The sequence below is a fragment of the Petaurus breviceps genome, unplaced genomic scaffold, assembly GCF_028583685.1.
Source record: "Petaurus breviceps papuanus isolate PSGF00001 unplaced genomic scaffold, PetGlider_PUasm1.0 208, whole genome shotgun sequence".
NCBI classification, from domain to species: Eukaryota; Metazoa; Chordata; class Mammalia; order Diprotodontia; family Petauridae; genus Petaurus; species Petaurus breviceps.
The window spans coordinates 7,121,530-7,139,133 of NW_027185852.1; the positions used below are offsets into that span (position 1 = coordinate 7,121,530).

General features: G+C 46.3%; 1 protein-coding gene across 1 annotated transcript; it reads left to right on the forward strand.

Moving 5' to 3' along the window:
- The first annotated feature begins 713 nt into the window (after positions 1 to 713).
- Positions 714 to 15,371, forward strand: RPE65 (retinoid isomerohydrolase RPE65). The gene is made up of 11 exons (XM_069093297.1): positions 714 to 805; positions 903 to 1,044; positions 5,159 to 5,306; positions 6,289 to 6,370; positions 6,567 to 6,699; positions 6,779 to 6,918; positions 8,318 to 8,447; positions 10,719 to 10,833; positions 11,960 to 12,054; positions 12,152 to 12,263; positions 15,092 to 15,371. The coding sequence occupies exons 1-11, from the start codon at positions 729 to 731 to the stop codon at positions 15,241 to 15,243; spliced, it is 1,326 nt and encodes a 441-aa protein (XP_068949398.1). The 5' UTR covers positions 714 to 728; the 3' UTR covers positions 15,244 to 15,371.
- The last annotated feature ends 2,233 nt before the right edge of the window (positions 15,372 to 17,604 follow it).

Here is a 17,604-nt window from a genome sequence, read left to right on the forward strand (position 1 = left end):
GAGATCAGGAAGGACTCCCCAGAGGATATGGCTCATCGTCTGGGCTACGAAGGAAGCCGTGAGTCTCAAACTCAACAAATCCCAAACAGGACTCATCTTCCTAAAAGTCTTCCTAAAGTCCCTTTTCTGTGGAGGGAGTCACTGTCCTTCCGGTCACCCAGGCCTCATCTCTGACTTCTCTCTGTCTCACCATCCAGAGCCCATTAGTCGCTAAATCTTAGTGGTTCCACCTTTCCCGGCATCGCTCATGTCTGTCCTTTCTCTCTGCTCCCATGGATGCTACCTTAACTCAGGCCCTGATCTCCCCTCACCGGGAGCATTGAATCAGCCCCCTGACCCGGCTCTCCTTCAGCCCATACTCCCCATGGATCTGCCAAAAGAATGTTCCTACAACGCAAATTTGACCCCATCACTTCCTTCTAGAGGCCCTTCATTGGCTTCCTGTTGCCTTGCCTCCAGGATGACACAAATTTCTCCCCTTCCCGTTCTGACTCGGTGGCCATTGTTAAGGAATGCTCCCTTAGAGGAAGGTGCTGTCGGCTAAGTGAAGCTCTTGGCTCTCCAAGTGTCGGATCTGATTCCAGGGGCTGGTCCGAATTGGTCCTTCTTTCTAACTCGGAGGGGGATCCCAAGGGAGGCCTTTCAGGGTCACGTCGGTGCGCGCATCTCGGCCAATGAACTTCTCTCCCTTCTCTAGGTTCATCCGCACGGATGCCTATGTAAGAGCCATGACAGAGAAAAGAATCGTCTTGACGGAATTCGGCACCTGCGCCTTCCCTGATCCGTGCAAAAACATCTTCTCCAGGTGACTGGGACAGCGCGCGACTCTTCTGTTCTTCCTTGGCTTTACTGATCTCACTCAAGGGAGAACCGCGAGACTCACCCTTCACTTGCTTCTGCAGGTTTTTTTCTTACTTTCGAGGAGTGGAGGTCACGGACAATGCCCTTGTTAACATCTACCCCGTGGGAGAAGATTACTATGCCTGCACTGAGACGAACTTCATAACCAAGATCAACCCTGACACTCTGGAGACAATCAAGCAGGTAGAATTGTGTGCTTTCGGTTAAGTCATTCTTTGCTTGTTTAAAACTGTGAAATCATCTCCACGGACAGCTCCCAGTGAGGAAATTCCCTCTCCTTAAACAGATTGGCAGTTTATATGTAGCTTATAATTTGAGAGAGATGGCTGGGTCACCAAGAAGTTGAAAGAGCTGTCCAAGGTACCCCAGCAAGTATGAGCCAGAGGAAGGATTTGAATTCAGGTCTTCCTGACTATGAGAAGCAGGCCTCTATTTATTATGCAACAATGTTCTAGGGGAAATTGCTAATTCAATAGCAAATATACAAATCCATTAAAAATGACTTCAAGGGGAAGCTAGATGTCTCAGTGAGTGGAGCACTGACCTTGGAGTCAGGAGGACCTGAGTTCAAATCCAGCCTCAGACACTTATCGCAAAAACTAGCCATGTGACCTTGGGCAAGTCACTTAACTCCAATTGTCTTCCAAAAAGCAAAAAATAAAAATAAAACAAACTTCAAAAAAGGAAAGATTTAATTCTTTACAGGATACTAAAAAATCCAAGACCAATGAGCTTTCTTGTGGGAATTGGGGAATCTTTCCTGGGCTCAAGGGTTCTACCAACAGCATCACATAGGATCTACTCATAAGTTCAGAAATGGGAAGACCCTCATAGACCATCTAGTTCAATACCCTTATTTTAGAAATTAAAAAAAACTAAAGCAAAGAAAATTTAAGTGACATGAGAGAAATCACTGATGTACTAAGCATCAAAGATTGGATTTGAAAACAAGGTTACCATTTAACCATAGAAGTTAGAACTTAGAATGAAATGGCAGGTCTGAAAGTGTGAAATGGGTCCAGTCATTGTACTGTTCCAGGAAGACAGTCTTAAAAGATATCCCAGCTCTAAGTATAATACTCTCTCCACTGTACCATGGTCTGACTTTTCTGCCAAATAGCACTGATGGTTACTGCTTCATAACATAATATAGAAGATGATCTGGGCTGGCGCCGAGGCCCAGAAGACGCAGGGGTGTGCAGAGGCCCTGACAAGGCCTGATCAATGTAGCGGCAAATTGACCCATTAACCACAAGGGCCATTGCCAGGCCTATCACTGCAGGGCTGGTACTGGATGGAGCTGGCTACAGAACCCACAAAATGACAGAGAGAAGCTAACCTCCCGCTGAAGACAGCCCAGCAGGCTGGCAAGGAAGCAGCCAGAGCAGCACTCTGGGAGCCAAGCCCAGCCTTGCTTGAGCCCGAGGTTTTAGCCTCAGGGTGGCCTGACCAGTCCCCTTCTGGAGGGACTTCAGATCACCAGCAGCTGTGGTGGTTTACAGAAGTATCAATGCGTAGATACTAAGGACAAAGTGAGATGTCAGTGCAGTGTGGACTTTGGGACCTGGGAATTCGAGAGAGTGGTTGGCCTTTGCCCCCCCCCTTGCACCAGCAAAGAAGAGGCTGAGGCATGGCAGCCATGCAGCTATCACCACGTGGCTGCTTCAGAGCTCCTGGCCTGCAGATTGCAGGGGGACCAAGCAACCAGTCTGAGGGGTAATCACTCTCACTTTAACCTGCTTGGGTCTGAATTGTGGTCTAGGGTGGAGGTACTGGGGAGCATGACCACTTTGCCAGAGCATGGGGAGGCCTCAGAGAAGGCACCCAACTAATACCTCTGGCAGCTGAGAAAACCCCAGCGATTGGGATGAAGCCTCCTCTCCCCCACCCCCAGGAGAGTTCCACTGTGGCAAAAAGCTCAGAAATCAAGTAATTGAGTGACAACATGAGCAAATGAGGGAAGCAAGGCAAGCACAGTAATCCAAGTTTGGACTCCTTTTTAGGGGACAAAAAGGATCAAAGCATGGAACAGGAGGAAGAAAGCAAAGTCAGAACTCCTGCACCAGAAGCTTCCAAGAAAAGAATAAGCTGCTTACAGGCCATAGAAGAGCTTAAGAAGGATTTTGAAAACCAAATAAGAGAAATGGAGGAAAAATTGGGAAGAGAAATGAGAGATGCAAGAAAATTATGAAATGAGAGTCAACAACCTGACTGAAGAAAATAACACCTTAAAAAATAGACTAACTAAAATGGCAAAAGAGGCTCAAAAAGCCAATGAGGAAAAGAATGCCTTAAAAATTCGAATTTGCCAGATGGAAAAAGAATCTCAAAAACTCACTGAAGACAATCATTCCTTCAGAATTAGATTGGAGCAAATGGACGCTAGTGACTTTATGAGAAATCAAGATGCTGTTAAACAGACCCAAACAAATGAAAAAATAGAAGGCAATGTGAAATATCTCATTGAAAAAAACACTGACCTGGAAAATAGATCCAGGAGAGATCGTTTAAAAATTATTGGACTACCTGAAAGCCATGATCAAAACAAGAACCTAGAAATCATCCTCCAAGAAATTCTCAAGGAAAATTGCCCTGAAGTTTTAGAACCAGAGGGCAAAATAGAGGTTGAAAGAATACATTGATCACCTCCTGGAAAAGATCCCAAAAAGAAAACTCTTAGAAATATTATAGCCAGGTTCAGGAGTTCCCAGATCAAGGAGAAAATATTACAAGTGACCAAGAAGAAACATTTGAATACTGTGGAAACACAATCAGGTAACACAGGACGTGGCACTTTCCACACTGAGGGATCGAAGGGCTTGGAATATTATATTCTGGAGGTCAAAGGAGATGGAATTACAACCAAGAATTTCCTACCCAGCAAAACTGAGTGTCATGTTTCAGGGGGAAATATGGTCATTCAGTGGAATAGAGGACTTTCAAGCATTCTTGATGAAAAAAACAGAGGTGAAAAGAAAATTTGACATTCAGTTACAAGAAGCAAGAGAAGTAAGAGAAGGTAAACAGGGAAAAAAAATCATAAGCTACTTATCAAAGTTCAGCTACCTACATTCATACACAGAAAAACAATAATTATAACTTATGAAACTTTTCTCAGTATGAGAATAGTTGAAGGGAATAGAAATGTGTATATATATATATGTATGTATATACATATGTATTCATACATATATATGTCTATATAAGAGGGTATATGGGTATATGAATGCATATGTGAAAATGTGTACATATATATACAGGTATACATAGACAGAAGGTACAGGACCAGTTGAATAGGAAGGGATGATACTTAAAAGGTAAAGTTAAGAGGAATATAATGAGAGAATATGGGGAGAGATAGAATGGGGTAAATTATCTCATATAGAAGAGGCAAGAGAAAACTGTTAAAATGGAGGGCAAGAGCAGGAAGGCAAAAGGGAATGAGTCCACCCTATTCTAAAAGAATTTGGCTTAGGGAGGGAATCATATACACACTAAATATGGTACCTCACCCTACAGGAGAGTAGGGGGGAAGGGGATGAGAGGGGGGATGATGGAAGGGAGGGCAGGCTATGGGGGAGGTAAGTTGCAAGCACCCACTTTTGAAAAGGGACAGGATCAAAGTAAAGAATAGAACTAGTGGAGGGTGGGATGTGATGGAGGGAAATATAGTCAGTCTATCACAATATATACACTATGGTAATGTTTTGCATAGCTACACATGTACAGCCTATGTTGAATTGTTTGTCTTCTCAGTAAGGATGGGTGACAAGGGAGGTAGGGAAGGAATCTGGAATTCAAAGATTTAAAATAAAATGTTTAAAAATATTTATTATTGTTGTTGTTATTATTTTACATGTAACTGGGAAATAAGATATATAGGCACTGGGGCATAGAGATCCACCATGCTCTACTGTAAAGTTGGAGGGGGGGGATTGAGAAAGACATAGGAGAGAGAAGATTGGGGGAAGGGATATTCAGTGGCATCGCTGTTTTGGGGTGGTGGGTAGGGGGGAAATGGGGAGAAAATTTGTAAGTCAAAATCTTGGGGAAGTGAATGATGTAAACTAAAAAAAAAAGAAAAGAAAGTAGGTCAGTTCATTAAAAAAAAAAACAATATAAAGTCTAGATGGCTTATTACTCTTCCGCTCCACTTTTTTTTTCATTTTCATTATTTCCCTTGAGGTTCTAAACCTCTTGTTTCTCCAGATCTATTCTGTTACTATCTTGTCGGGTTCCAGAAAGTAGAGTTTGACTTGCATTGGCTTAGTAACCCATGGCATTCCCTTTCCTGTAGGTCGACCTTTGCAACTACGTCTCAGTCAATGGTGCATCAGCTCACCCCCACATCGAAAATGATGGAACTGTTTATAACATTGGCAACTGCTTTGGAAAGAACTTTTCTATTGCTTATAACATTGTCCGGATTCCTCCTTTACAAGCAGGTACACCCACAAGCTGAATCTTTCCTTAATTAAACTTGCCCAGGTGGGAGAAATGAGTCAGGTGCATGGGGTGATGGAATCTATTTCTGTTGTCTTGGGCCTGGGGCTGGGCACTTTTCAGAATCACGAGCCTCCTTTGATTTCCTGGAGGACTCAGTGGCTTCACTTGAAATTTGTTGTTGAATTGAAGTTTCAATTCAATTCAATCAGCATTATTATGGATTAACTAAGTGCTGGCGACTGTGTTCGGTGCTGGACATATAAAGTAAAAAAGAAAATAGCTCCTCCACTCAAGGAGCTTAAATTCTGTTGCTTAGGAGGAGGTAAGTACAAGGTGATGCAAAGAATTTCAAGAGAGGGAGGGGCTCATCACTGGGGGATCTGGGAAGGCAGAAATCCTATGAGACAGAGCTGTGGCCCACGGATACTTCCTGTACATGGTGGAGCATCAGCACAATAGAACTGTGTGTTTGGGGACCAGCTTTGGGACTGGTCTGACTGGACTAGAGAGTGCATGGAGAGAAGTCATAGCAGTAATACTGGAGAGATCAAGGGAAGTCACATTCGAGAAGGGAAGGATTTAAATGCCAGGCTACCTAGGGAGCCATTGAAGACTTTTGAGTGGGATGGAGGAAGGGAGGAATTCAGGTCAGATCCGTATTTTAAGGATGTCCCCTTGGCTGTTGTGTGAGAAATGGACTGGAGAAGAAGACACTGAGGGCAGGGAAGCCAAGGAGAGGTTGATTAGGATAGTACCAATGGAGGTGAGCCGGCATTAAGACGGTCTGAGGAGAAAGAAGAAAACAGATGCGAGGAAAGTTGAGACTAAAGTCTTAGTAAGCAGCAAGTGGCTTTGACCCAGAATAAGCTCTCTAAAACACAAACTTAAAATGTACTTTTCTTCACACATGGTTTTAAATTCTCAAAATGATTTCTTCACAAGAGATTCTGCAACAGCTTTGTGGACATGACTTTATTTTAGACAAAGAAGACCCAATAAGCAAGTCTGAGGTGGTCGTCCAGTTCCCTTGCAGTGATCGGCTGAAGCCATCTTACGTCCACAGGTAGGTAATTCAAGAGTCCTCCTCAGTATCCCAGAGGGAAAAGGGAGCAGTTGTAGCATCTTTCTTGCCTTGAATCCAACCTGAATGCAGTATTTCCCTGTAGTCAATTACATTTAAATGTATGTGACTTTGGTAGGTCCTTCCTCTCCAAGTAAACTCCATGAGTGTGTGTTTATTTCTGCCCATGTGAACACAGTTTTGGGCTGACTCCAAATTACATCGTGTTCGTGGAAACGCCCGTCAAAATTAACCTGCTCAAGTTCCTCTCCTCCTGGACCCTCTGGGGAGCCAACTACATGGACTGCTTTGAGTCCAATGAAACCATGGGGGTAGGTGCCATCCTCACTAAGCCGAGCACTTTGGAGGGTTGTGGTGGGGCACCTTCCAACACTCTTCCCACTTTCCAAGGTGTGGCTTCACGTGGCTGATAAAAAACGAGGCAAATACCTCAACAACAAATACCGAACGTCCTCCTTTAACCTCTTTCATCACATTAATACATATGAAGAGGGCAACTTCCTGATTGTGGATCTCTGCTGCTGGAAAGGGTATGGACAGAAAGGTGTTGGGGGATTGTCGCCATGCCTGGGCCCCATGCCTGTCCAAGGGGTCCTGAAAGCTTGGGATTCTCTCTCTAGAGCTGAAATCTCCTCATCCACCCCAGGCCCTCTCTCCCCCATAGTCCCTGAACTGATTGCAATCTATATTTTGAATATTATTTCAATCTGATTGGTTCCTTTTGTAATCTTATGTACTTTATTTTATTGATTTAATAACACAATTCTGAGGAGGGCTCTACAGGCTTCCCCAGACTTTTACCAAAGGAATCCAGGACACAAAATAGGTTAAGAACACTTGATCTCACTCAACCATCACACTTGACAGATGAGGAAACTGAGACCCATGGAAGTTCAGTGTCTTAGCAATACTGTAAGGTCATTGAGCTGGAAGGAACCTGAGGAGCCATTTTGTCCAACCCTCTCATTTTACAGATCAGGGAACTGAGTTCCAGTAACCACATTCACCTTCCAGTCATTTACCCTGAAGGTTAATTTCTTCAGGTAGACAGAACTGTTTTCCTAGAGACATCCCCGAAAGGTGTTACTTTTGCAGCTGGTACCCTAAGTGCCCTTCGTTAGCTATGTAGAACAGCAGATAGAGAGCTGGGCACCCAATTTCAGATTCTGCCTCAGACACTGACCTGCTGGGTGACCCCATAGCTGCTCCCAGGCTCAGCTTCTCTTCTGTTAAAAAGGGATAATATACCTTTTAGGCTGTTGTGAAGATCAAGTTAAATAACCCACATAAAGAATGTTGCAAGCCTTCAGATGCTATGGAATTATCAGCTAGATTCCTAGAATGGTTTGCTCTCTGTTTTCTTCCATGACAGCTCATTTTGGTGCATGGCAGTAAGGGGGAAGGGAGAAGGGCCATGAGACAGAAGTAGAACTCAGACTTGGCAGGGGATTGTGCACCTGTCATCCAAAAATAAACCTAGCTAAATCTGGAGACATTAGTATCCAGGAGGCTGTCCACTGGGATTGTTTTGGCCATAGCAGCTCATGAAGACTCTGTATTAGGGTCTAGAGAAAATTAAAAGTGTGTTGTCCAGGGGGGCATCATCCCCATGGCCCTGTGCCAGCTCCATGTTGCAGAATACGGCCCTCCCTCTGCATCTTAGAGTCAGTGGTCACGTCAGACATTGCCTGTAACTTCTTCCAAGGTGGTTCAGTAAGTCAAGAAGACTTGAGCTCCTCTTGTGCCCTCCGACACCTTCATGCCCAGCCACACACCCCTCTCAGTCTCAGTTTTGTTTCTGTGAAAAGGGGACAAAACCAGCCCCTGCTTCACTGGGCACATGTGAGGCTGGACAAGGGACTTCATGCACTTGGTGAAGCCGGAAGTACCTGTCACATGTTTGCTCACGTTGGAATCTTCCCTTGACAGATTTGAGTTCGTTTATAATTACTTGTATTTAGCCAATTTACGGGAGAACTGGGAGGAGGTGAAAAGAAATGCCACAAAGGCTCCCCAGCCTGAAGTACGGAGATACGTCCTTCCCTTGGCTATCGACAAGGTAAGTCACCCGAGCAGCTCCAAGTGTCAGGTCAGCTGGCTTCCCTCCCCGGGGGGACAGAGTGGAAGTGGCCCTGAACTTCATTGGGTCATAGGCAGAGATGCAGTGAACTGAGCCCAGGGGCCTCCAAGGCTCATGGCCTGTGCTGGCTTGGGCAAGCCATGCACTTAGGCCTCACCTACCAAGTCCCCTGCCTTGGGGAGAGCTTCCCAGCTTTGCGTTTGTCCAGTCTGTCTCCTAATAACCACGCACAGATATCCCACTGGAGAATGGCTTCCTGCCTATTCCAATAGTCTTTTCATTTCTTTCTATGTTATATTTGGTGCTAACCCCATGAGCCCCTTCCTGTTCCTTTTGTGAAGAAAGTGTTCAGGGGGCCCTGGGTGAGGCTTCCAGAAATCATTCTACAAACCCTTGGCGTCTCTCATTCCTTACTCCTCAGCTGTATTTTCTAACATGTTGGAATGGGATGTCTCCATCACCTATTCCCACCTTTGCATTGTAGTCACCAAGTATAAAAGTATATTTTGACTTAATTTGGAAATCACACACCTGTGGAATCACAAAATCAGGAAGCAACCTTGAATTGGGAACAAGGCAGAGGATGTTAGAATTACATTTCCTTTTATGTTCAATTTCCTTGTCGTCTTCTTTCATGAACCCAGAGTGGGTACAGACTTTTAGAAAGTACTTGAAACTAAGTTTCCTCACCACCTTTGGCTCTGATGTGACTGATGGGATCCTAAATGTGGACTAGAAGGTGATTTCCCAGTTTCCAATGGCCCTACCAGTCATAGCCCTACCTGTGCTTAGATACTTGGGGGAAAGAAAATGAAGAGAATGAGCCATTTGCTAAGAAGTCACATGGAAAAATGGCCCTCAGATGCATTGCAAGGTACAGTGTAAACAGGTTACATATACAGCACATGTAATGGACACAGAATAAATTACAAAATACACATGCAATCCCATTTGAGTTTCAAATAACCCTCTGAGGTAGGAGCTTTCCATTTTATCTCCCCCCGTTTTTCCCATGAGCAAGCTGAGGTCCCGGGTAGTAAAGGGACAGCTGGTGGTTGGGGATTGGGCGCTGGGCCTGGAGTCAGGGACAGGTGTTCAGATCCTGCCAGAGACACTTGCTGGCTGGGAGGCTCAGTTTCCTCAGCTGTAAAAAGAGAGGGTTGGACTTGGCCTCTGAGGTGGCTTCTAACTTTAAATGTTTCTTCTGTGATCATATGACATAGATAAGGAATGTCAGAGACAGGATTTAAACCCAGATCTGCCTACCTCCAAATCTAGCACCTTAGTGCTCTGTCTGTCTCGTCTCTCTCTCCCCACACAGAAACATATGTATTGATACATTTACATATATAGCTGTATACATGTATATGTACCTATGTGTGTATACATGCAATACACATACATGTATGATACAATACAAATACATATACATAATTATAGTTCTCTCAAATATATTCTATATTCTATATGGATATATATATGTATATACATAGTACCCAAGAAGATTCTTATGGAACCTACTGTTATAATAAGACTTCCCTCTAGCCTCCTAGGCTTTAGGGAGCTTAGGGGGACTTTTGAGATGGCTAAGTGGCTGAACGCAGTGTTAGCCTTGGAATCAGGAAGACCTAAGTTTGAAACCTGTCTCAGACACTTAGTGTCTATGTGGCTTTGGACAAGTCACTTTACCTCTGTCTGTCTTAACTTCTTCATATGTAAAATGGCCATAATAACAGCACCTCCCTCACAGGACTGTTGTGAAGATCAAATGAGCTGATCTTTGTGAAATGCTTTGAAGCTCTCATGTCCTTGGACAAAGGCTAGCTCTTCTTTTGAGGCCGCTTAGTCCCAGCCCTCCATCTTCCCTGCTCATGCCTCCCACTCCTGTGTTGTTTTTATCACCACATCTTAGGCAGCCTCAATGCTTCCTGGTAGAATAGCAAGAGGACCACACTTGAGATCAGCCTCCCTAGGTTCCAGTCCTGCCTTGGGCACTCCCTGGCTGGGGGGCCATGGAGAGACCCTCAACTTCCTCATCAGTAAAATGGGGACAATAATACATCTATGCCTCTTTCTGCCTCCCAGTGCTATAGTGAGGCTAACATTTAAGCAAACCTCAGGAATGGATGTTATCATCATAGTTTGGGCATATGTGCATAAGGCCACAATGGCACTGGGAGGCAAAGGAGCCAAGCCCAGAACCACCCGCCATTTTGTTTCTCTCAGTGGCTTTTGTCATCTTTCTCCTAGGCTGATACAGGCAAGAACTTGGTCAGTCTGCCCAACACCACAGCTGCCGCCATCCTCTGTAGTGATGAGACCATCTGGCTGGAGCCGGAAGTCCTCTTCTCTGGGCCCCGCCAAGGTGAGGAGACACCTGGGAGCTCCATCTGCACCAACATTTAACTCCGCAAACACTTGCTCTGTGCTCGGCCCTGTGCCAGGCTTGGGAATGCAAAGACAAAAGGGAAGCCTCTCCTGCCCTCAGACAGCTTTCGGTCTCCCGGTCACTTCCTTGAGATGTGTCCAGCTTGTTCATGTCTCATTCAAGTCAAGACTTGGCCATTTGCCAACTGTTCGACCCCCTCCAGCCCCTCAATTTCATCTTCCAAATTAGCATCACACTCAAACTCCATCATGGAGAAGGTGCCTTAGAAACGTGAGTCACTGCTGGACAGTCCTAGAAAGACAGGCCTCAGAAGCCATGCAAGGGTGCAAGCTCCTCATTTTACAAATGAAAACAACAACAAAAAAATTCCAGGCTCAGATCCCACAGGTAACAAGCTTTAGGTCCAGGGTGTGAACCTGAGTCCTCTGTCCCCAGTCAGGCTCCTTCTACAGGACCACTCACATATTTTGCCTTTACTTTTCTGAAAAGACTTATAGATCTGGAATTAGATCACCTGGGCCTAAATCTCAGCTCTGTCCCTGACTCCCCGAGTGACCTTGAGCAGGTCATTTTATCTCTTTGGATTTCATTTCTCCATCTGCAAAATGAGGGGATTGGAATCATCATCGTTGGAGTTGGGGAATAATTTTACAATATGTGGCACTTTTTTGGACTTGTTCCCATCTCCCAAAGTCTGAGTAATTGGAATTTTCTCAGTCTTCTTTGTTTAAATGGTTACTTTGTTTACTGGATGAAACAAGTTAATAGGAGCCTCCTGGGGAAAAGGCGGTGAAATTACAATTCTAACTTTAGTTGAGAATTCTCATTTGGCTCAGCTTTTTATTATGAAGCCCGGTTCTGCACAGAATTCCACTTCACAGCCATGTCTGAGGCCCTTTGCAAAGCCAGCTGTCCCCCAGGTGCCACCCCCTCCCACTTTCTAGCAGCGTGCCTTTAGAATGGAATCTCCTCAAGGTCAGAGACTGGCTGACCTTCCTCTCTTTGTAATCCCACCATACAGCACAGTTCCTGGCACAGAGAAAGTGATTAAAAATGTTCCTTCATTGTTTTCACTCATTCTTATGTTGCTTTTTTTTTCCAGCTTTTGAGTTTCCCCAAATCAATTACCAGAAGTATGGTGGGAAGCCCTACATGTATGCATATGGACTTGGACTGAACCATTTTGTTCCCGACAGGGTAATCAGTGCTAATATTGGGAAAGTTGTTAGCTCTTTTATTCAAGGAAAACCAGCCTTGTTCACAGGCATGTTTCTCGTCTTCTCTGATCGTGCAGCTCTGTAAGCTGAATGTCACAACTAAAGAAATGTGGTTGTGGCAGGAGCCAAACTCCTATCCATCCGAGCCCATCTTCGTGTCCCACCCAGATGCCCGGGAGGAAGATGATGGTAATGAAGACAAGAAGCATCCTTCCTGGGCTCTCGTTTTCAGGTCTACACTTGAGGGAGCCAGTCACTCCTCCCTTTGTAGTCAGAATAACTCTTAGCACTCCAGGAACAAGGGTGGTTTTCCACGTGGGGGAAGGGTCCGTTTTAGGAAGGACATGGGAGAGTGGGTTAGCAGCCAGAGGAGGACAGCCAGGATCTGAGGGCCCTTGAAGCTCCACCATTGGAAGCATTTGCGGGGATTTAACCTAGAGAAGAGAGGCCTTGGGGGAGTGTCATGGCTGTGGGAGTAAGCAGAGGGGCCGTGGCCCCCAGAGGCAAAGCTAGCCTCGATGGGTTGGTACTGCAGCCAGGAGGAGGAGAGTGGGGGAACGAGGGGGTGTCCCTGTGAAAGTCACTGCCCTTCTCAGTATTACTATGTGTCATGAGAATGACAGCCCCTCGCTCTTGGCAAAGCTCAAGGTGCTGCCTGGCTGGTAGTGATTGAAGCGAGGGCGGTGATGCCTGTTCAGTCCTGATGACCCCCAAAGATAGGGGAAGCACATCTCACTTATGGACACCGGATCTGATTATTAGGAAGTCTTACGTGAGGATGCCTCTTGTTATAAAAGGGTGCTCTCGTCCTAGGTTGTACATAAACAGCTAGGTGGTGTGGTGGATAGAGCCCTGGGCTGGCAGTCAGGAAGACAGCTTCCCGAGATCACTTACTAGCTTCATGACCCTGGGCAAGTCACTGAACCCTATTGGCCTCAGTTGCCTCATCTTTAAGATGACCAAGAGAAGGAAATGGCAAACCTGTTAAGTGCCTTTGCCAAGAAAACCCTGGATTTAGGATTCAGGGAGTCATACACAACTGAAATGACCACACCAGGCTGCATACGTGCTTCATATTCAGGCCCGGGCTGGACTGAGTGGTCTCTGAGGTCCCTCCCAACTCAGAAAGTCTGTGACTTGGGAAGGCTAGGTGGTGCAGTGAATAGAGCACAAGCCCTGGAATCAGGAGGACCTGAGTTTAAATTCAGCTTCAGACACTTAACACTTACTATCTGTGTGACCTTGGGCAAGTCACTTAACCCCAATTGCCTTCCAAAAAAAAAAAAAGAAAGAAAGTCTGTGACTCTATCCAACAGTCCCAAACCAAACTCCCCATGTCAGGTGAGAGCCCCTTCTCACAGGCTGGGAAAGCCCTCCAGGATTTCCTGGTTCTGCCTCCCACCCCTCTCAATGCCTTCCTTCTGTCAATCCTTGTTCCATCATCCTGGGTATACTCACTTTGTATACTTGTTTGCCTGTTGTCTCCCCATCAGAAGGTAAGCACCTAGAGGGCAGGGCCTGTCTTTCATCTCTTTTTGTGTCCCCAGTGCTTAGCACAAGGCCTGGCACACAGTGGGAGGTTAATAAATACTCATTGGTTTATTGTTGAGATGAGTGAGACTAGTGAGGTCTAGCTCGTGACTCGGGCAGCTCAGGAGCAAAGCCCAGGCGTCCAGCCCCAGCCCCGGCCTCATGCAGCCAAGTGCGCAGAGTGGACAGCAGGGCCCAGCAGGGGAAGGCCAAGGAGGGCTGGGCCTGGGGACCCTCTCTGTGGCTTTTCCTTTGGCCAGGTGTGGAAGGCAAGCATCCACCCCTCCATTCACAAGCATTTACGAGGCACTTTCTTGTGCCCAGAATTCACAGGGCACTTTGCAGACTGCCCTGCAGATATTCTTGTCTCCTCGGCTCCCCGTGATGCCCTGGGGGGTCAGTGGTACAAACCTGACGTCCGTTTCCCAGATGAGGCCATGCTCATGGCAGCTGTTTTCTCTGGTGCTTGGGTGCTGACCCAGGCTGTCTATGATGCACTCCACAGTCTGTTCTTTTTCTTAACAAAAGAGTGAGATCAAGTCAGACGCTGTTAGAATAGGAAGAGCATCATTGACCACAAGCGTCCCCCTGGTCTTGCCATCCCCTTTCTGTGGCTCGAGGAGGTCCTCCCACAGCAGCCTCAGCCCTTTGCCCCCTGCTCCACGTCCCCTTGGGCTTCACCAGGAGCCACATCTCACGTGTTTCCCACTGTATCACAATGATACATACTCTGCCCCACACCTGAGTCTTATGGCTCTGGTGATTCTCAAAGGCCTTTGACCAAGTGACTGCAGGGGAAGGAGCCACACAAAAAGACCCCAGTCTGGGATGCTGCGGAGTCCTTTGTTACCCAAAGCCATGGTCCTTAGCAGCTGGGCTCCATGACAGCACTCATGGGCCCTGCCAAGGGGCACCACATGGCACAGAGCACGGGGCCTGGACCCAGGAAGACATATGTTCAAGCCCAGCCTCAGTTTCCTCACCTGTAAAATGAACATAATCATAGCACCCACCTTCTAGAATCGAATGAGAAATGGAAAAGCTCAGCACAGGCTTCGCACATAGTAGGTGCTATATATGTGTTTATTATGAATGTTTGCTGTTATTCAGACCCAGCCGTGTGAGCACAGGCAGCTCATTCTGCCTTGTTGAGCCGCCATCCGTCATCTGTAAAATGGGGCTAATAAAACAGACATTTCACCAGCAAATTGTAAGGATCAACTGAGACCATGTAGGTAAGCAGTAATGATAGCTCTGCCCTGAAGTTTACATGACAGCCCTCGGAGACAGGCACCTGATCTCCATCTTACAGCTGAGGCAGCTGAGACAGATGGGGCAAAGTGACTTGTCCAGGTTCACACAGGTAAAAAGTGTCTGAGGCTGGATTTGAACTCAGGTCTTCCTGTTTCTGCAGGGAGGCAGAGAACATTGGTGATCTGTAACCCAGCACTAACCAACTCTCCCTGCTTTTTGCCTCTGATTGCCAGGAGTGGTTCTGAGCATAGTGGTGAGCCCCGGGGTGGGGCAAAAGCCTGCTTACCTCCTGGTCCTCAATGCCAAGGACATGACTGAAGTTGCGAGGGCCGAAGTGGAAATCAACATCCCAGTCACCTTCCATGGACTGTTCAGAAAATCCTGACCCTGGTCCTTCTTCACCCCCAGCAACCCAACCTAGTTCAGCCCTATGGGCCACGCCCGGCGACCCAGCATAGTGTCCCCACGGCCGGTCCCATCCTCCTTCTGCTCCCATCGTCCCACCCAGCTGAGCAGAGGGGGCCTGACTGATCTTCACCACAAGCTCCCAGAATGGCCCAAAGCTTTCCAGTCAATGTTGGGGGTCTTATACCATACTGGGCTCTTTACTGCCTTCAAAAAGACCACCCTGGGGATCCCAGAAAAGACTTCCTATATTGGGCACACTTAGATGGTGTGAGTGTGGACATCATTAAAATGATTCCAGGTACAAAAGTGTGTTTAGCAAATCTGTGTTCACTCTTCTTTTTGTTGGTCTGAGATCCATGTTCTGGGGGCCGCTGATTTGTGTGGAGTTTTGATAATGAGTCCCAGATCCCTGGTGGGGGAAGCCCCTCTACCCCCTTGATTCTGGAGCTAATGGCCTTAACCTGGAAATGGTGGTTCCCAAACCCCCCAACATGGTCACCTCTAACTATGATATGGTGACAGACAAGTGCCTCCATTTTTGCATTTGTTCTCTTTATTTAAACTTTATTTTTTTAATTAACAAAAATGGATTTTTCTCTCCTTCCAACCTCCTCATTATTTATGAAAAGAGAGATAAAAACGAAACCTTTGTAAGAAATATGTATAGTCAAGGAATCAAGAGAAGCAAATTTCTGAGCTGGCCTGTCTCGTTCTGGACTCTGAGTCTATAACTTCCCAGTCAGGAGGGAGGCGGCATCCTTCATCACTGGTCCTCCACAATCCTGGCTGGCCATTGTGCAGTCACTCCCTTGTTCATAGGACAGCTTCTCAACTGCTGGCTCCGCTGACTGCTGGGCTGCTTGAGTGGGTCCAACCTCAGGGCTGGGTCCTCATTGTACTGGTAGAATCTGGTAGGTCCTTGTGGGATTCTTCCAATCTTTTGAAGATCACAAAGTGATCACCTGTTCTCTTCTGTCTCTGAAAATCATCCTTCTGAGATCAGGAAAGAAGAAACACACAGGGCCCGAGAGATAGCAAGGACAATGTGTTCAGTGGGGAGAGAAGCGGGCTGGTGATGGACCTCATGCCATGGCTCTCACCCCACTCCCACCTCCTCTGTGGGGGGCTTACGGAATCACATGGTGCTTCTTGGCTACGGTCCACAAGGGAGGAGAGAATTCCTCCATTTTCTGTTCCAGCCTTTGTACACACACTCACTTCTGGCTCAGGAGCCAATTAAAAGTATTTCTATGACCATCCAACAAGATGATAGGAAACAGAGGGTACCTTCACATGCTTTGGATCATGGCGGGAGAAGGCACCTCCATCGCACACTTCCAAGGCAGGTTCTAAGCCATAGTGCATGTGCTCTAAGGCCTGGGACCCCGTTGGCCAGAATCCCCATTGAACAGATGATAAAACAGATGCCTAAAAAGCTGAAGGACCCACTAGGGTCACACAACTAGTAAGTGTCAGAGTCAGGAATCAAGCCCCGGTCCTCGGGGCTCTAAGTGAACTCTTTCTCCACCAAGATACTCTCCCTTTGCTAGGAAGCCGTACAGTGTGCCTGTGTTTTCTTTCATGTGCCATGAGCATTCTTAGTAAACTTCTGTTTCTGAGTTTTGCTCAATTTGTTCAGTTTCAGGAAATCAACACCAAGTCATCTGATGGTTGTAAAAAACAAAAAGTCCCTCCAAGTCTTTGTTTGCACAGTATTTCATACATGCAACATCACTTCTAGTTACAGTGGAGAATGGGCTGCTGCTGACAGGTGAGAAGCTGGCGGTCCTTCTGTTTGATGATTCCTAAGCACTATGCAATCACCTGGACACAGAGGAAACTCAAGATATCAAAGCTGGAAATGAATGAATCCACAGAATTATACAGAATGACTTTCTTTGAATTGCTGTCCTTTGGCAGTTTGGAGAGTTGGGACAGAGTTTATTCTAAAGCTTATTAAATACAGCACAGTGAGGTGAACAGAAAGCTGCTCTCAGAGCCAGGAAGGCCTTGGTTCAAGTTCTATCTCTGACAGATATTAGCTGTTTGACCCTGGGCAAGTCACTTCACCTCTTAGAGCTCAAGCCAACACTTTAAGACAGTGCAAAGAAGGTGACAAACTGAATTGGTAAAGGGAGATTCCCCACCAGGGAGTTCCACACACCCTATGAGTCTCCGTTCCTAGCCATTATTAAAACACTGAGCTTTAGTAATGATGATGAAGAAGAAAAGAGAAGAGGAGGAGGAGGAGGAAGAAGAAGAAGAAGAAGAAGAAGAAGAAGAAGAAGAAGAAGAAGAAGAAGAAGAAGAAGAAGAAGAAGAAGAAGAAGAAGAAGAA